At 43.7% G+C, this 19,854-nt stretch overlaps 1 protein-coding gene across 2 annotated transcripts; it reads right to left on the bottom strand.

Annotated features, from left to right (window-relative positions):
- Positions 1-3,532: 3,532 nt before the first annotated feature.
- Positions 3,533-19,851, bottom strand: CPSF4 (cleavage and polyadenylation specific factor 4). Of its 2 annotated transcripts, none has more exons than XM_069733907.1 (8): positions 19,623-19,851; positions 17,342-17,392; positions 16,973-17,125; positions 15,718-15,813; positions 15,526-15,619; positions 12,928-13,000; positions 12,664-12,831; positions 3,533-3,902 (listed from the first exon to the last, which is right to left on the bottom strand). In XM_069733907.1, the coding sequence occupies exons 1-8, from the start codon at positions 19,723-19,725 to the stop codon at positions 3,834-3,836; spliced, it is 807 nt and encodes a 268-aa protein (XP_069590008.1). In that variant the 5' UTR covers positions 19,726-19,851; the 3' UTR covers positions 3,533-3,833. The 2 variants fall into 2 exon arrangements, with proteins under 2 accessions (XP_069590008.1, XP_069590007.1); XM_069733906.1 differs by having other exon boundaries at positions 12,664-12,834; positions 19,623-19,849.
- Between the last annotated feature and the right edge of the window lie 3 nt (positions 19,852-19,854).

Below are 19,854 nucleotides of genomic sequence, written 5' to 3'. Positions count from 1 at the left end.
TCATGAAGGGGTTAACTACGTAAATAGTAAGAAACTAAAAAATGATAGTGTTGGCCCCCTTAAAAATAGTCTGGGTGAAATGGTGGATGAGGATGAGGAAAAAGCCAATATGCTAAATGACTTTTTTCATCAGTATTTACACAAGAAAATCCCATGGCGGACAAAATGACTAGTGATAAAAATTCCCCATTAAATGTCACCTGCTTAAAGGGAACCTGTCACCTGAATTTGGCGGGACCAGTTTTGGGTCATATGGGCGGGGTTTTCGGGTGTTTGATTCACCCTTTCCTTACCCGCTGGCTGCAATATTGGATTGAAGTTCATTCTCTGTCCTCCATAGTACACGCCTGCACAAGGCAAGATTGCTTTGTGCAGGCGTGTACTATGGAGGACAGAGAATGAGCTTCAATCCAATATTGCAGCCAGCATGCAGCTAGCGGGTAAGGAAAGGGTGAATCAAACACCTGAAAACTCCGCCCATATGACCCAAAACCGGTCCCGCCAAGTTCAGGTGACAGAGTCCCTTTAACCCAGCAGGAAGTACGTCGGTGTCTAAAAAAAATCACTAAAATTGACAAATCTCCGGCCCCGGATGGGATACACCCTTGAGTACTGCAGGAATTAAGTACAGTCATTGATAGACCATTATTTTTAATCTTTAAAGACTCCATAATAACAGGGTCTGTACCACAGGACTGGCGTATAGCAAATGTGGTGCCAATATTCAAAAAGGGGACAAAAACTGAACTCGGAAATTATAGGCCTGTAAGCTTAACCTCTACTGTGGGTAAAATCCTGGAGGGCATTCTAAGGGACGCTATACTGGAGTATCTGAAGAGGAATAACCTCATGACCCAGTATCAGCACGGGTTTACTAGGGACCGTTCATGTCAGACTAATCTGATCAGTTTCTGTGAAGCGGTAAGTTCCGGACTGGACCAAGGGAACCCAGTGGACGTAGTGTACATGGACTTTTCAAAAGCTTTTGATACGGTGCCACACAAAAGGTTGATACATAAAATGAGAATAATGGGGAAAGGGAAAAATATGTGTAAGTGGGTTAAGAGCTGGCTCAGGGATAGGAAACAAAGGGTGGTTATTAATGGAGCACACTCGGACTGGGTCGCGGTTAGCTGGGGTACCACAGGGGTCAGTATTGGGCCCTCTTTTTAACATATTTATTAATTATCTTGTAGGGGGGCATTCAGAGTGGAATTTCAATATTTGCAGATGACACTAAACTCTGCAGGGTAATTAATACAGAGGAGGACAATTTTATATTACAGGGTGATTTATGTAAACTAGAAGCTTGGGCTGATAAATGGCAAATGAGCTTTAATGGGGATAAATGAAAGGTCATGCACTTGGGTAGAAGTAATAAGTTGTATAACTATGGCTTCAATTCTTAAACTCTGGGCAAAACCGTCAATGAAAAAGACCTGGGTGTATGGGTGGATGACAAACTCATATTCAGTGGCCAGTGTCAGGCAGCAGCTACAAAGGCAAATAAAATAATGGGATGCATTAAAAGAGGCATAGATACACATGAGGAGAACATAATTTTACCTCTATACAAGTCACTAGTTCGACCACACTTAGAATACTGTGCACAGTTCTGGTCTCCGGTGTATAAGAAAGACATAGCTGAACTGGAGCGGGTGCAGAGAAGAGCGACCAAGGTAATTAGAGGACTGGGGGGTCTGCAATACCAAGATAGGGTATTACACTTGGGGCTATTTAGTTTGGAAAAACGAAGACTAAGGGGTGATCTTATTTTAATGTATAAATATATGAGGGGACAGTACAAAGACCTTTCTGATGATCTTTTTAATCATAGACCTGAGACAGGGACAAGGGGGCATCCTCTGCGTCTGGAGGAAAAAAGGTTTAAGCTTTAAGCATAATAACAGACACGGATTCTTTATTGTAAGAGCAGTGAGACTATGGAACTCTCTGCCGTAAGATGTTGTAATGAGTGATTCATTACTTAAATTTAAGAGGGGACTGGATGCCTTTCTTGAAAAGTATAATGTTACAGGGTATATATACTAGATTCCTTGATAGGGCGTTGATCCAGGGAACTGGTCTGATTGCCGTATGTGGAGTCGGGAAGGAATTTTTCTTCCCCAATGTGGAGCTTACTCTTTGCCACATGGGTTTTTTTTTTTTGCTTTCCTCTGGATCAATATGTTAGGTTAGGCTATGGGTTTAACTAGATGGACTTAAAGTCTTCCTTCAACCTTAATAACTGTTACTATTCACTGAAATAGCAGGCAGAGTGTTCGCCACAGCCACTGGCTTCCTGCAGCTGCCGGACGGTCACGTGTGCCAGCTAATAAAGGGAAAGAATATTCACCAAGAGCAGTGAATATTCATTTTCTTAAGTAGTGGGCCCACATGATCATCTGGCAGCTGCAGGCGTCGTCGCTGGCGGCTGCTCCTGTGCCCGCTATGAAAGATCAATGAATATTCACTCGTCTGCATGCCTATGGGAGTGGAGGGCAGTGAATATAAATTCCCTTAAAGAGCGGGCACAGGTAGAAGCCTGGCAGCTGTGGAAATTTGGCAGCTTTGGCTAACAGTGTGTCCGCTAATAAAGAGAAATTAGTATTCACTGCTCTCCACTCCCATGGGCGTGGAGAGCAGTGAATATTTCTCTTTAGCAGCGGGCATAGAAGTTAGTCCTAGCAACCGGCCCCTGCCTCCTGTGACCTGCTGCCGCTCCGCCACCTCCCAACCACAGCCAGAGCAGGTACATCTTGACTACAAGACACTTTTTTCTTTGGAAAATGGTGTGTGTGTGTGTGTGTGTATATGTATGTTTTGTAAACAGCTAAAAATTTGTCACTGTCCAAATATTTCTGTCCCTAACTGCATATATTACAGCTGGTATGTGCTCTGTGTGGTGTGGACTCTGCTTCTGAGCCTGATCCACAGTCCCAGACACGCTCCATGATGAATATATCCATTGGGGGATGTTAAAGGATAATCTGACTCTGCTTCATGAACTCGTTTATACCCCTCAGCTCCCTCTATGTAAAATCGACATTAGTGTCACTTCACCTTTGCTCAGTTTTTGTTGAATGGTTGAATTACAGAGCACATAACCACTGCGGTCAATCAGTGAATGCCATAGATGCGAATGGAGAAAAACCCTTTAAAGGCTAAGACCCAAACAGGCCTGGTCGCTGAAAGGTTATTAAAGCAATTAATTCACAGTGATTACTTGTGACCTGAATATTGGTGCAATCAAATACAGACATATATTGTTCTCTGCTTCTCTCCTTATACATAAAAGTAAAGCAGCCGTCCATAGCAACCAATCAGATTCCAGCTTTTATTTTTCAGTGGACCTTATTTAATTGAAAGCTGCTTCTTGATTGGCCGCTATACTGCTCTGCTACTTTTGCTAAATCTTCCCCATGTATGTGTTTTTGCTTCTCGATCTTTGAAGGAAATAGAGAATTTGTTCATCATGATTAGAAATAGGTGATAGGACGCACTCATAGAAATATAAAATAAACGCAGTAGATCAGTACAAAAAAATGTACATTTTATTTAAAAAAAAAAAAAAAATAGAAAAAAATTAAATCGCCAAAATATAATTTTGGAAAGTGACTAGACAAAGGAAAATGTTCTTAGAAATTGCAAACTAATTGAGGTTTGGCCCGCTATTTACAGGAGAGAGAAAAACCCTGACATTTGAAAAGTTAAAATTATACATATATATATAAAAAAATAAAATAAAATAGAGCCAATGGTCCTTTGCCTTTTCCACCGAGCAAAATGCCTTCACTACTTATAAAAGCGGATCCTCCACTTCTGGTCTTCAGTCACTGACCGCTCAGGAACGCCAAGTGACCCTTTGTACATCTGTTGGCGTAATGTCCTTTCTCACCGCACTGCAAAGGCAAAACGTTGTACTTTAGTGGCGTTCTTATAGCTGAGAAATGAGCACAGTGTCCCTTACAGAGAAGCGAGCCAGAAGACTGCCCCACGTGGCCATATTTATCGGATACGTGCTCCATTTTCCACTTAGTTTTTTTTCTCCTTGTTTTATACAGATACTGTGAGCACAATTTTGCAGTGTAAAGTGAAGACCTGGCTGTAATGACGCAGATTATATTGATACTTAAGGTGAAAAAATCCACTTTGTTCTTCTTCGGAGCACAGGGGCCGGACTGTACATTGGGTCTTCTCGGAGATCAGTCACTAGATTTACACACTTACACTATATACACAAGTAGGACCAATAAAGCTTTAACCCCTTAATGACCGCCAATACGTCTTTTAACTGACCTGAGATATAAGAGAATAGCCTCCCCATACAGATGACAATCCAGCATCTGTCGGTTGTACACTATAGCTGACAACTTGCTGTACCAGCCACGATCAGTATTTGCACCATCTAAATCTGTTTAACCCCTTAGATGCTGCTGTCAATAGTGACTACATCATTATAAATGGTTAACAGAGTGTGGGGGCTTCTTCTTTGTCACAGTTGGTGCCCTCAGATCATGATTTTGTTGTCCTGATGTTTGCGATGGCAATTCATGACCAGATAGTGGCCTTAGAGTCTGACGGCTGTAGTAATCTGTTTAGAAGTTAGCGGCATTTAGGTGGTAAAAATGCACATTTTCATTTCTGTCATACCACTTTGCATTAATTCCTGTAAAGCACCTGAAGGGTTAATAAACTACCTGACAGCAGTTTTCAATATGTTTAGGGGTGCTGTTTTTAAAATGGTATCACGTTTGTGGGTTTCCCAATATATGGGACCCCTAAAATCACTTCAAACATGGATAAGTCCCTAAAAAAATAAATTTTGTAAATTTCTTTGAAAAAATGAAAAATTGCTGCTACATTTTTAAACCTCCTAAAATGCTAAAAAAATAAAATAACATTTTACAAATGGTGCTGATGTAAAGCAGACATGTGGGAAATGTTATTTATTAATGGTTTGCTGTTGTATGACTATCTGGATTAAAGGGATAATCATTCAAATTTAGAAAAGTGCTAATTTTTTAACATTTTTCTCAAATTTTTGATATTTTTTATAAATAAACACAAAAAATGTTGAACAAAATTTACCATTATCATAAAGTATAATGTGTCACGAAAAAACAGTCTCAAAATCACTGGGATTTGTTGAAGCGTTGCAGAGTTATTACCACATAAAGTGACACTGGTCAGATTTCAAAAATTTGGCTCGGTCACTAAGGGGTTAAACAGGAGTGTTTCTATGGGTCCGTACATTTCATGCGTGCAGGAACTAAGCACCTGAATGCCGCCTATTGAGCGATCTACAGGGGCCTCAGGGCCGTGGCACCAGTGATCTGCAGCACCAATAACAATAACAGAAAAAATGGAAACAATAGCTACCCTTTAACCCCCTAGTGATCAAGCCAACTTGATCCTTCCTGACGGGGTCACTTCATGTAATAACTCTGGAAGGCTTCAGTGTATCCCAGTGATTCTGATTGTTTTTTGTGACATATTGTACTTTATTAAATATATAGAAAATGAGGTGCTCACTACTTTTGATTTGGTGCTCAGGAGAAACATCCAGAAAAGTAACTCCGGCACACAATAGAAGTCAATGTGATTCACATATGAGTTTATTAGAAATTTCCAAACGTTGCCAATGACGTTTCAAATGACGTTTATCCGTTCAAAGAAGAAATATTTAACACCGCATACGTATTTAGAAAAAATGAGATAATAATATTCATCACTCCACAGGTAATTGTTTCGACGTTTCGGCTTATGAGCCTTTTTCAAGTAAACCTGTACATGTATCTGTAAGGATATCAAAAAATGGATACATTTGAGTACATATAGCGACATTGGAACAAATAAAGAATAAAAATAAAATGAAACCTTGGTAAAAATCAACAAAACCTCGGATCATATCCTGATATCACATAGGATATAAAATAATCCCTTTTAGAAAACGGAAGACCATACATCCGTGCTGGGATATACTACGTAGTCGGAACTGAAAGACAAAATATCTACCAGTCAAACTAGAAAACCATCCAAAAAAGAGAAAAAGAAAAAGGAGGGAGAGGGGAAACATAAGATCCAGAAAAGAGAGAAACCAAAAGTATAAGAAAAAAAGAAATACACACACACACACACATGTCATATATGCAACAAGAGAACAAGAATAAGAACACCAGTGGCCAGAGGGGGAAAGGGAAACCTAAGGAAAGAAAGAGGAAAAGGAAAAGGGGGGAAAAAAATCCATATGCCAAAAGGTGAAACTAATAATGATAAAAATAAGGATAATAATCCCAATTACTCAAATAAAGATAGAGGGAGAAAACAGACCTCCACATCAATGATGGAGTCCATAGGGGGCAGTACCTGCCAGCAACTGAGAGGGTCAGACATAACTGGTAGCAAGATGACTACATATCAATAAATAATGTCATAGTCCCTGTTGAGGCCAAAGGGAGAGAGTGTCTGCAGCTTATGAATCCAATAAGATTCACGAGCCTTAAGTTTTTTTAATCCTATCTCCGCCTCTCCTGGCTAAAGGAACACAATCAATCACCTGATAACGTAATTGTGCAATGGTGTATCTATGCTCCAGAAAATGGGCAGGAATGGGTAGCAGGCTACGTGAACACCTAATGGTAGATTTGTGCTGGGAAATGCGGTCCTCTTTTTTGAAAACACGTTTGTCTACTGTCATCCTCTGTTCATTTCCCATGTATTTTTTTGGCAGCGTTATATAGATGACGTGTTTCTTATTTGGACAGGAGATGTAGAGACACTACTTGGCTTTCACAGAGATTTAAATTTATGTACACCAAATATTGCATTTTCCATCCAATATGATTATAGTTCCATCAACTTTTTGGATACATTGGTACTGATAAAGCCGAGCGGTTTGGTTGAGACAGATCTGTATGTAAAACCAACAGACAAAAATAGTCTTCTCTTATATACAAGCAGCCACCCCCGTCATGTCAAGAAGGCTCTACCTAAATCCCAGCATGAGAGGATTAGGAGGATAGTCTCAAATCCATTAGTTCGCTCTCGCAGACATCTCGAGATGGATTTTAAATTTCGTGATAGGGGTTATCCTTAAATGATTTCAGGGGTATCAGAAAATACTGACACATCAACACGTGACAGAAGTAAGACTCCCAGGATAGCTTTTGTGAATATGTTTCACCCCTTCAAGCGGCCCATACACCAGAGTATATTTAGACATTGGAACATTTTACAGACTTCGTATCCTAATATCCCTGAATTCAATTCACGGCCGTTAATTTGTAATAAAAGATCTGATAATCTCAGGAACCACCTCGTAAGAGCAGATGTTGGTTCAGCAATAGTCACACCACGACAACGAACTTTGAGTACTCCGCGGAAAGGGACATTTCCTTGCCTAGGGTGCCGCCAATGTTCTAACATCATAAAGGGTGACTCCTTTTCACACCCACGGACTGGGCGCAGATTTCAGATTAAGGGTCACTTCACATGTGACTCCACGTATGTGGTGTACCTCATTAAATGTCCATGCGGTCTCGGATATGTTGGTGAGACTACCCAGCATATTCGGGACCGCATTTCCCAGCACAAATCTACCATTAGGTGTTCACGTAGCCTGCTACCCATTCCTGCCCATTTTCTGGAGCATAGATACACCATTGCACAATTACGTTATCAGGTGATTGTGTTCCTTTAGCCAGGAGAGGCGGAGATAGGATTAAAAAACTTAAGGCTCGTGAATCTTATTGGATTCATAAGCTGCAGACACTCTCTCCTTTTGGCCTCAACAGGGACTATGACATTATTTATTGATATGTAGTCATCTTGCTACCAGTTATGTCTGACCCTCTCAGTTGCTGGCAGGTACTGCCCCCTATGGACTCCATCATTGATGTGGAGGTCTGTTTTCTCCCTCTATCTTTATTTGAGTAATTGGGATTATTATCCTTATTTTTATTATTATTAGTTTCACCTTTTGGCATATGGATTTTTTCCCCCCCTTTTCCTTTTTCTTTCCTTAGGTTTCCCTTTCCTCCTCTGGCCACTGGTGTTCTTATTCTTGTTCTCTTGTTGCATATATTTATCTGGTTTTCTCTTTTGCAGGTCGGCTCCGATTTGCGCTAACTGCGCATGCGCTAAGGACGCTTACCACTCGGCTTTCTCCGGCGCTTCATTTTCTCCCAGCGTCTGCGCACTACGGACCCTGACCTCCTGGGCACCCGAAGTTCTTTTTCCTCCTCCATTCACTGCGGTCGGCGGGCACATATAAGCGCGGCTCTGCGCTCTCTCCCTCACCGCACTACGGACCTTGCATAGCTGGACTCCCATCACTGGTAATGTCTTTTACTAATATACTTTGTTTTTCTCTTCTTTTCTTATGTAGCCCTCTGGGTCGCCCGTTGCTACCCTTCACCTTAGCCGTTCTGGTTCCTCTTTTAGGGGTTCTCTTTGGCCACATGCTGTCTGTATTTTTTATACTCTGTACTCTTGGGCCTTACACGTCTGTTGTATTAACATACAATATGGTTCTGCCTGTAGCCTTTGCCTTATATTATTCTTTTCAGGGCACCTCCCCTCCTATATAGGTTTATTTACTTATATAGGTTTATGTGTATATGTATGTATGCATGTGTTTGTGTGTATATATGTATATATATGTGTGTGTGTATATTTCTTTTTTTCTTATACTTTTGGTTTCTCTCTTTTCTGGATCTTATGTTTCCCCTCTCCCTCCTTTTTCTTTTTTCTTTTTCTCTTTTTTGGATGGTTTTCTAGTTTGACTGGTAGATATTTTGTCTTTCAGTTCCGACTACGTAGTATATCCCAGCACGGATGTATGGTCTTCCGTTTTCTAAAAGGGATTATTTTATATCCTATGTGATATCAGGATATGATCCGAGGTTTTGTTGATTTTTACCAAGGTTTCATTTTATTTTTATTCTTTATTTGTTCCAATGTCGCTTTATGTACTCAAATGTATCCATTTTTTGATATCATTACAGATACTGTACATGTATCTGTAATGATATCAAAAAATGGATACATTTGAGTACATATAGCGACATTGGAACAAATAAAGAATAAAAATAAAAAAGGCTCATAAAAGGCTCATAAGCCGAAACGTCGAAACAATTACCTGTGGAGTGATGAATATTATTATCTCATTTTTTCTAAATACGTATGCGGTGTTAAATATTTCTTCTTTGAACGGATAAACGTCATTTGAAACGTCATTGGCAACGTTTGGAAATTTCTAATAAACTCATATGTGAATCACATTGACTTCTATTGTGTGCCGGAGTTACTTTTCTGGATATTGTACTTTATGCTCGTGTTAAATTTAGGTTGGTATGTTTTGCATCTCTTTGTGAAAATATCAGAATGTTGGTAAAAATGTTGAAAAACTAGCACAGTTTGGCGGTTTGATTTGTTTTCTTATTACACAGTTTACAGATTGGATTAATTTATTTTATATGTTGATAAACTTTATGTCTTTTAATATTTTATTTTTTTTACTGTCTTCAATAGTCACCTTAGGACTTAGTCCCCGATCGCCTGTGCTATACATGGCAGGTCTTCAGCACTGCTATGTGTAACATCTAATATATAATTGCCTAGAATACTACTTCCTGCAATTTGTGCCAACTTCCGTGGCTTTGTCCGGAGCTAATGTCCGGAGCTAATGTCCGGAGCTAATGTCCGGAGCTAATGTCCGGAGATAAGTGACGTCAACAGTGTCCAGTGTCTGATTGGTTGCCGCCTGCTGCGAGCGACCAATCAGAAACGTGCCGTACTGTGACACACTCCGCCCACCATTTTGGTGTGATTTTTGAATTTTTACCTCACAGCAAGTTTCTACTGCGTGGAGGCGGGCCCAGTGACGTTGCTCTTCAAGCTCCTGCCGAATTTCGTCAAAAAAATGATAATACCATTTACCAAAACTATATATATTTAGTTGTGAAGTGGTTCAGTGACATTTTCACACCAATTTTGAACTTTTGTCAAGAGCTAGTGAGTGCAGCCATTTTTTGTTCTTTCTTACTATTATTTATTAATTGTATTATTCTTACATTTGAATAAATAAAGTATATATGGATTCTAGACTCCCGATTCTTTAGAATCGGGCTGCCATCTAGTAAATTATAATCTCCTATGAACGCCGGCGATGGGCACCGATAGGCGTGTCTTATGACGCGCTTCCAGCTTGAGCGAATTAAATGCCACTGTCAGAGATTGACACTGGCATTTAACTTGTTAACAGCCGTGGGTGGATCGCATATCCATACGGGGCTGTTAGGGACCCAAGACAGCTGATCAAATCATGCGCCGGGACAGATGCAGGCTCAGCGCCTGAGCCCGCATCGAATACTGGGATTAGTAAATGAACGAATGCAAATTTGAATGTAAAAAAAAAGTTGTAATTTTTACTCTAAAATGTTGTTTTAGATCCAATTTTTACACTTTGACAAAGAATAGCAGAAGAAAATGGACCCACAATTTATTACAGTTTCTTCGGAGCATGCCGATACCACACATGTGGTCATAAACCTGTGTTTGGCAAACAGCAGTACTCGGAAGGGAAGGAGTCTGAAAGAGATTGCAGGCGCCGTGTCGCATTTGAGGGGGCAGAAGCACTGTCATTTTTCTAGTCTTTATTCTACCAGTAAAATGGCAACCCCCTATAGTTCCAGTGACATATCGGACCTCAGTGGGGGCTGGCTTTGTGGTAACATTTTGGGGTACGTAATATTTTTCGAGTGTTTCTAGAATAAGGCTGGGATCACATTCTACACTGAGCACTTACGTCTGCGTTTCCATGTAAATCCAACAAAAATGTGATTCTGAGAAAACCCCCAATGGAACCACCCACCACAATGAGGCCGATAGAGACACTTTCAACTCCATTTGGCATCTGCTCTAGTGGTGTCCATATTTTTAGGAGTTCACAGAATGGTGGTAGTCCACACTTGTGCTCTAAAAAGACATCTAAAATGATGGGAAACCGCCGGAACAGAGAGCCGTCCAAAGTGATTCCATCTGCTTCATAAGCGAGTGGTTCCTTTGAGGTTTTGTCTGAATCTCATGTTTTGGGATTTACAAGGAAAACCCAATGTAAGCGCTCAGTGGAGAGCGCAGGATAAATGTGAGCCGAGCCTTGTTCTAAGTTTTTGGGAGGCAAAATGAGTAAATAGACAAGAGTACAAGAATAGTTCTTATTTTTATTTTTGCACGTTTCTCTGTGCGGTATAAGTCATAAGACAACTATTCTTCATGTCTATGCGACTACAGCGATAGCAGGTTTATAGTTTGTTTTTTCAAAACTTTTTTTCTAATATCACAGTAAAAATACTTTTCTTTATTAAAAAATAGTTTTTGTTTCTTGCCGTTTTGAGAGCTGTAACTTATTATTTGGCAGAAAGCTTTTTTTTTCGCAAAAAGCTGGGTAATTTTTTGGGTCCCATTTTGGGACAACGTTTTTGATCACTTATTATTCAGTTGTGGTTTTTTATTTTTTTGTTTCACACAGAATGAACAAAATCTAGCAATGCAGTTATAGTTTTTAATTTTTGCGTGGTTCACTGTGCAGTAAAAGGGATAAGGCAGCTTTATTTTTCAGGACAGTACGATCACAGCGATACAAAATATATAGTTTTTTTATGCTTTGTTACCTTTACAGACCAAAAATAATATTTTACAAAAATTAATTTGTTTTGGCATCATTATATTCTGAGAGCTGTAACTTTTTTTTTTTTTTTTTTGCCAAATGAGCCATATCAGGGTTTGTCTTTTGCAGGACAGTTTGGAGCTGTCATTTATACAATTTTTTTTACATAGGTCTTTTTGACTGCTTTCTATTCATTTTTTAGTGTGTCAGTAAGATAAAAAAAAAATCATTTTTGGAATGTTTTTTACTATTATTATTATTATTTTTTTTTTTTTTTTTAAAGTGATCAGTTTACAGAATAAATAATGTGCCAGCTTTATAGATCAGGTTATTCTGGATGCAGAGATATCAATGTGTACTGTACTTTTTTATTTTTGATTTAATGTAAACACTGTTTTTAGTGGCGAAACAGCTTTTCGTGATTTGTGTGTGCTTTTTTTGTACTTTTTTACACATCAAGTCATTTTTTTATTTTACTTTTTCACGTAATTCTACTATGGGACATGTATCATTTTTTACTGCAGTGCCTGAGATCTGTCAGCGAGTCGCCTGTTAGATGCTGAGGAGTCAGTGAGATCCAACACCCTGGGGTCATCAGATGACCTTAGGGTACCATGGCAATGATCGACGACCTCGGCTATTATGATCGCGAGGGGAGTCAATCCTGTCAAAGGGGGTCTTTAAACCCCTTATATAGGTATTTAAGGGGTTAATTGGCCCTGATTGGCTCCAAAACTGGCTGGGGCAAATACCGTAGGGTGTCAGCTGTCATCCGCAGGAATTGCACCGGTGGCAGGGCGCTATTCTATTATTCCCAATGGCTATTGGCAGTTAAGGGGTAAAAAAGAGGAGACTGTGCAAACAAATAAGTACAAGCAAGGTACAAACTAAAGTAAAACACATGGCCTAAGCATAACAGTGTAGATAGAGCCACAAAGTCTGGAGCAAAGTGGCCCATTACTAGTGCTGGAAACACGCAGCCCGCATCTTACCTTATAACAGGTGACCTGATCCAGGGGTCTGGGCCCCCGATTTCCTATATTATTGTTCTGCGATTGCATGACCCCAATAGTCTGTGGAGACCGCTGCTGGCCGATGGGCGAACTCTGGCTGGTTAGCTGGATGAGGGAGGACGATCGCTGTAAAGGCTGGCTGTTATTCTGCTGCAGGCGAGAATGGAAGATTAATATTTTGGTGGCGATTTTCATATTCTATACATGCACCCACATTTTACCCAGGACAGTGTGTGAGGTCACCTTCTGCTGGTTCAGGCCCTGCTGAGGTAGAGGAGGTTGTTCTGTGGCTCCCATAGGCAATTCAAAGCGGGGGCTGCAAAATAACAGAGTTTACTATAAACGGCATTGCTCCAAAAACAGAACTGTGACCTGTGCCTGTACCCGAAGGAAAACATGGCAGACTTGCATATCATTCCAAAAAGCATATTATCTTACTAAGACTAGGGTCAGATGGCCGCAGGGTCTCATGCAGGAGAATGTGATACATTATGCTAAGGACCCTTATCAGAGTTTATTCCAATGTCGGCATAGTGACCCGATTATCTTGGATGCGGGAATCAGAACACACTGTAAGGAGAAAATGGAGAACGTTTCTCAATCTTCTCTTTCCTGTGAGTCTACGGTAATCGGACTGCACTTTAATGTCATCCGAGTGCAGTCTGATGATTTACACACACCAATTGACATGCATGGGCGAGTCTCGCCGCTTTATGAGACAAATTGCAGCATGCTGTGATATTTCTCTCATGCCGAATGAGTATACGTTTCTCAGCACTGCCCCATTACATATCATTGGTCTGAGTGCTATCTGATAAAAACAATCGGATGGACTCAGATGGAGACGGTGGTGTGAGCGAGCCCAGGAACAATTTCCCTGAAGGAGAAGAAATACACAGGCATTGTCCAGTGCGGATTCATGGGGAAGTGCCGAAAACGTGAGAACCAGTGGTACAGAAAGCTCTGGGAATGATCCCGGCGGAATCCGACAGTCTCAGTCCATAGGTACAATTCACACACACCAGAAAGTATTATGTCAGCATTGTGAGCCGCTGCCTGAGTATTCCACATGAGCAATCCGTCCGCTGCCTTTTTCTGTCCACTGCGGCTACCATAGCATTTTCCTTCTCTATTTTCCAAAAGAAATACTTAGTAGCCAAAGTAGATGCCTGATTTTGAGAATTTTTTTTTTTTTAAAAGGGAACCATTCACCATGAAACTGCAGACCCCTTCTTGTTAGCGCTTACAATCTACAGTGAGGTGGGGGTGACACAAAGTACAGGTGCTTATTTACAATGATGGGAATGGGGATAAAGGCTACATGAGGTAGTCACCAGCCACTATTTGTTGTGCTGTTGGGTGCGGTGGAGTATGATGGACGGTTATTCTCAGACAGATAGTGAATGGGCCACACACTCACACGAAAGGACTTTGATTAGGGAACGTGATAGCGCTCTAAACAGATGTGTTTTTAGGGAGCCCCTAATACTGGTAAGTTGTGGTTAGTTCTGATTTCTTGGGGTAGAGCATTCCAGAAGATTGGTGCAGCTCGTGAGAAGTATTGGAGCGGGGAGTGGTAGGTATGGGATTAGTGCAGATGTTAGTCGAAAGTCGCTTGTGGAGCATAACAAGCGAAGGGAGATGTAGGGGCGTGCTGCACTGTGCAGAGCTTTGTGGCTGAGAACAAGCAGATTAAATTGGATCCTATAATGTATGGGCAGCCAGTGTAACGACTGGCACAGACCTGAGGCATCCGAGTAAGGATTGGCCAGATAGATGACCCTGGCTGCTGCATTAAGAATGGACTGGAGAGGGGAAAGAAGAGTGAGGCCGGCGTCACACTGGCGTATTGCATCCGATGCGAGAGCATCGGATGCGATATGCTAATGACCCTCGGCTCCTGCTCGCAGCAGTGTCATGCGTCTGTGCTCAGATTCTCTCGCACAGGGAGGATCGGAGCACAGCTGCGGAGGAGGCGGAGAAATGAATTTCTCCATCTCCTCCATTGCTGGGGTCCGCTTATAGCGCACACCACTCGGATGATATCCGAGTGGTGTGCGCTGTCTCACTCGCACCCATAGGCTTATATGGGTGCGAGTGAGCCGAGAGTTTTCCTTGGTCCGAGACAATCGCAGCAAAAAGTCGGCTGCTGGAAGCAGCGCCATATGTTAACATTGGTCCGAGTGCAATGCGATTTTTTTTATCGCATTGCAGTCGGCCGTTTTAAACGCCAGTGTGACGCCGGCCTGAGGGGGAGGCCAATTACTAGGGCATTACAGTAGTCCAGGTGGGAGTGGATCAGGGCTACAGTGAGGAATTTTGTTGTTTCCATGGTGAGGAAGAGGGCGAATTCTAGAGATGTTCTTTAGGTGTTAAGTGACAACAGTGGGAAAGAGACTGGATATAGAAGGTGAAGGAAAGATTGGGGTCCTTCCGCGCCGGCCTCGGGCGAGGGGGGAATTTGGCACATCCTATTCCAGCATGGAATTTGTCAATCCTGAAGAATCAGGGCCTAAATGTTCTTCAGCCAAATTACTATAAAATTGCATTAGTGAAAACTAAATACTTCTTTACTAAAATATTTTTTAGAAATGCTAAGGGAAGTATTTCTACTTTGCTCTAAATATAATATTTTGTGTGAAGTGTGACCCCAGCTGGCACTCCACTTTGTGCATACAGTAGGTATCACTGCAGATACTAGCAGTATACACCCCGGTCACACACACTCCCGCTGTACCGGCGGCTGAGCTACCTGTGGCCTCCTGACGGCAGTAATGAGACTTTCCGATGTAGTATCCATATACTTACCGAGCAGTAAATACTGAGATATTATATACTCACTGCATGAATTTACAGTTAGGACCATCCAGACAAAATCCTACTAGATAGTTGACACAAATGACTCTCCGTGTATGCCGATGTCTGCACAGGGGGCCTAGGAGACAAGCAAAGCTGTTAGGCACCGACATCTCCATCTGCGGCAGACAGTAAGGGTGATGTGGGGTTAGCAGAATTCGCAGACGTCCCCCTTACCGTGTTTACAGAAGCCTCGATCATACCAAGGACAGTCTTTTATCTTTGATTCTGGGTCAATATGTAAAAACGGGCACTCCTTGTTACTGCACTCACCTGCAACAGAAACAGAGTTCAAGCAAAGCGGATCTACTTTATGTGACAGTACCAATACACACACAGATGTACTGCTTGTAGTGCCTGTAACCAACGGAGAGGGGCTGCCCTGACGTCTGTTAGCCCATGTATTGCAATTCACCATGGATTTAGCCAAAACTACTGAGAAAGAACATACAGTGTTCACTTGTAAATGGAAACAATAACAAGTGAGAGTCCTCAGTAATTAATAGTTTTGTAATAGGAGCTGAGCTTGCTCCGTAGAAGGCTAGTATGACCCCATGCCTGTCATTACAATCCTCCTGTGAAAGCCAGCCCGTCATCTTCTCTACACATTGCATTGTTGAAGGTTTTCCAGGATTAAAAAGAACCTGTCAGGACTGTGCTGACTAAACTACAGACACTGTCAGCTTGCTGCTACTCTACGGATTCAAATGATACCTGGATGAAGAAATCTGTCTTGTGGTTCTTGTGCAATCAGTTGTGTGCCAGAGAAACCAAGGAAAGACCAAGGAGATATCTGTTCACAGGCCGCCACGAAGCACAAACATTTTCCTCATCATAGAAACAGACTTTGTGTTTCGGGGCGGCCTGTGGGCAAGTCTTTCCTTGGTTTCTCCGGCTTAGAGCAGGAAGATAAGACCCTGCCTACAGGCCCGCTCTGGAGCGCGGGCATATCATTAACTGAAAACTTCTAACACTGATTACACAAGAACCATAAATCAAATTTTCTTCACCCCAGATATCATTTTAATCAGTATAACAGTGCCAACATGACACTGTCTGTAGTTTACTTAAGTTAATGCGAACCTGTCAGCAGGATTTTGTTATTATGTTCACAGGCTTGTCCAGTGTTAAAATACACAGTTTCCTTCATCCAATGCTGCTCCAGTGGTGACTTCACAGGTATAATACATGACCACCACAGCTAATGGCCTGGCTCAGTTGTCTGTTCCCAACTACAAAAACATCACAGCTGAGCCCAGTGATTGGTTGCAGCGCTCACATACTCTAGCTGTGATGCCACCACTGCAGCCTTTCCACACAGATTATAGGTAAGTGTATGCACACAAGGCTGTGGTCCTACGAAGCCCTGTAACTGAAGGAGTGCTTCATGCTACATAGGTGCAGGCTCACGCACAGGGATAACGTAACTTACCAAACTTGGAGTAGAAGTAACACTCAGGCATCTTGGTCATGTCGTATTCATGGAGGAACTCACACTGGTCTCCTTTCTTACATAGTCCTCGTAACCAGTGCTTACAGACCACGGTCTTCTCCCCACTAATATGTCGAAATGGGCACATACCCCCTAAAGTCAAACAAACTGGATTTTACATCCACAGAGTGAGTATGAAATAACCTTACATTAGTGCTGTTCTGCTAATGTCTATAGAAACTAGAATTGTGCATAGAAACTCCGGCGTACACGTTACACAGCAATCTGGGTACAAAGTGTATTGTATGCATTGTTGTACTGCAGTAATGTCCAGACGACGTGCCCATGCGTCCTCAGTCACTTACTCACCTTTGCTGCAGGCCGTCTTCAGGTAGAATTCACAAACAGCTGCCCCGGACTCTGGAAAAGAGAGAAGCAGCAAATATCATCATCTGCACAACATGAAGAAAATAAAGTCATCCATTTATTCAATCACACACAGGTCACAGGATAGGGGAGCAGGGCCACACCACTGAGGGATAGAGTGTCAGAAATCCCCATGTGCTTAATGTCACAGTGCATCAGGTATACAGAGAAACGCGCGTCGGGTCCCTGGTGGGCGAGTTCCCCTATCTATACCACATCACTGTATACCTGATGTACTGTGACATTAAGCACATGGTGCCAGGCTGCTTATGTGCTCATGCCCTTGGGTAACACCATGTGTCCTGCTGGTGTCAGGCTGCTCATGCCCCTGGGTAACACCGTGTGCCCTGCTGGTTTCAGGCTGCTCATGCCCCTGGGTAACACCGTGTGCCCTGCTGGCGTCAGGCTGCTCATGCCCCTGGGTAACACCGTGTGCCCTGCTGGTGTCAGGCTGCTTATGCCCCTGGGTAACACCGTGTGCCCTGCTGGTGTCAGGCTGCTCATGCCCCTGGGTAACACCGTGTGCCCTGCTGGTGTCAGACTTCTCATGCCCCTGGGTAACACCGTGTGCCCTGCTGGTGTCAGGCTGTTCATGCCCCTGGGTAACACCGTGTGCCCTGCTGGTGTCAGGCTGCTTATGCCCCTGGGTAACACCGTGTGCCCTGCTGGTGTCAGGCTGCTCATGCCCCTGGGTAACACCGTGTGCCCTGCTGGTGTCAGACTGCTCATGCCCCTGGGTAACACCGTGTGCCCTGTTGGTGTCAGGCTGCTTATGTCCCTGGATGACACCATGTGCCCTGCTGATGCTAGGCTGCTCATGCCCCTGGGTAACACCGTGTGCCCTGCTGCTGTCAGGCTGCTCATGCCCCTGGGTAACACCGTGTGCCCTGCTGGTGTCAGGCTGCTTATGCCCCTGGGTAACACCGTGTGCCCTGCTGATGCTAGGCTGCTCATGCCCCTGGGTAACACCGTGTGCCCTGCTGGTGTCAGGCTGCTCATGCCCCTGGGTGACACTGTGTGCCCTGCTGATGCTAGGCTGCTCATGCCCCTGGGTAACACCGTGTGCCCTGCTGGTGTCAGGCTGCTTATGCCCCTGGGTAACACTGTGTGCCCTGCTGATGCTAGGCTGTTAATGCCCCTGGGTAACACCGTGTGCCCTGCTGATGTCAGGCTGCTCATGCCCCTGGGTGACACTGTGTGCCCTGCTGATGCTAGGCTGCTCATGCCCCTGGGTGACACTGTGTGCCCTGCTGATGCTAGGCTGCTCATGCCCCTGGGTAACACTGCTCTGCAGTCACTGCTATACATCTGCTTCTTTACATCTACTGATCTGTTCTGTACACTATACACCAAGGTTACCATTCTAGGCCCCATACACACTAAATTTATCCGGCTGCACCTTCTGACCATCTATGGTATGAGGGTCCGACTCACTGACAGATGATGTTGGGGGAGACGAATCAGACACATTCAGTTACAACGCCTGATACTTTGCTTCCCCAGAGAGCGGCTACCACCAGCAGACTTTGGCCTCCAGATGCCACAATGTATGGTCATTGTATCAGAAAAACAGTCACGCATGGCTGACACAATCTGAGAGGTGGAAACGCAGATGTGAACACAGCCCAAGAACCCACCCGGCTCCATGACCTGACAGGAAGGAACTGAACAGAGATCTGAGGGCACGGAGCAGTTTGGGGGTCTCAGCAGGCAGACACCCGGCATGATGGAGCGCATGAGTCCAGGACAGCTGAGCAGCCACCATACTGGGAGAGGTGACAGACATGTTAGTAGCCACCACGGCGGAAACCAGCATGGCAAACAGTGGTCACCACCACACAGTGGTTGGCATCACGGCCCACATACCACCCGTCAGTAGCCCCCACACTGCATGCTGATAGCCCACACGGCAGTAGCCCCCACACTGTATGCCCATAGCCGGCACACCGGTATCCCCCATATCAGTAGCCCCTAGCTGCATGCCAATAGCCCCACCGGTAACCACACGCCGGTAGCCCCATGCTGCATGCAGGTCGCCCGCACGCCAGCAGCCCCTACACCGGGAGCCCCGTCGGTAGACCGCATGCCTTTCCCGGCACAAATCGCACACCAGACGGATCTGTGGGGGGGTTAAGACGCTCTCATGAAGTCCGGAGCCAGGATTATTCCGGTTTGCTGCCCGGAGGGAGGGATGAGCGCAGGCTCCGCGGCCACCATCACTTACTGTCCATGCCCGGGAAGGGCAGAGGTTGCGCCCCCAGCTGCTGCTCCACAGCCAGCTCCAGGTCGAAGCGGATATGATCCACACACGCGATGAGCTCCTGCATGGTGACCGGAGCGCAGGGCCGCACACACCGGGAACCAGCATCAGCCCCGGCCGGGACCGCGCAGATAATTGCCGTGCAGCGGCTGAACGAGCTGACGCAAGGCACTGTGGGAAAAGGGAAGCGCTGAGG

This window comes from Ranitomeya imitator, chromosome 7, assembly GCF_032444005.1.
Source record: "Ranitomeya imitator isolate aRanImi1 chromosome 7, aRanImi1.pri, whole genome shotgun sequence".
Lineage (NCBI taxonomy): Eukaryota > Metazoa > Chordata > Amphibia > Anura > Dendrobatidae > Ranitomeya > Ranitomeya imitator.
Note: the sequence above shows the minus strand (reverse complement) of the source record. Positions and strands in the feature narration are given on the sequence as shown.

Coding starts and splice junctions, on each gene's coding strand:
- CPSF4 (XM_069733906.1), bottom strand. CDS start 19,725: ATGCAGGAGCTCATCGCGTGTGTGGATCATATCCGCTTCGACCTGGAG. Junction 15,620..15,717: donor TCGAGGCTTCTGTAAACACG/GTAAGGGGGACG, acceptor CTTGTCTCCTAG/GCCCCCTGTGCAGACATCGG. Junction 3,903..12,663: donor ATCAGGTCACCTGTTATAAG/GTAAGATGCGGG, acceptor TTGCCTTTGCAG/TGCGGTGAGAAAGGACATTA.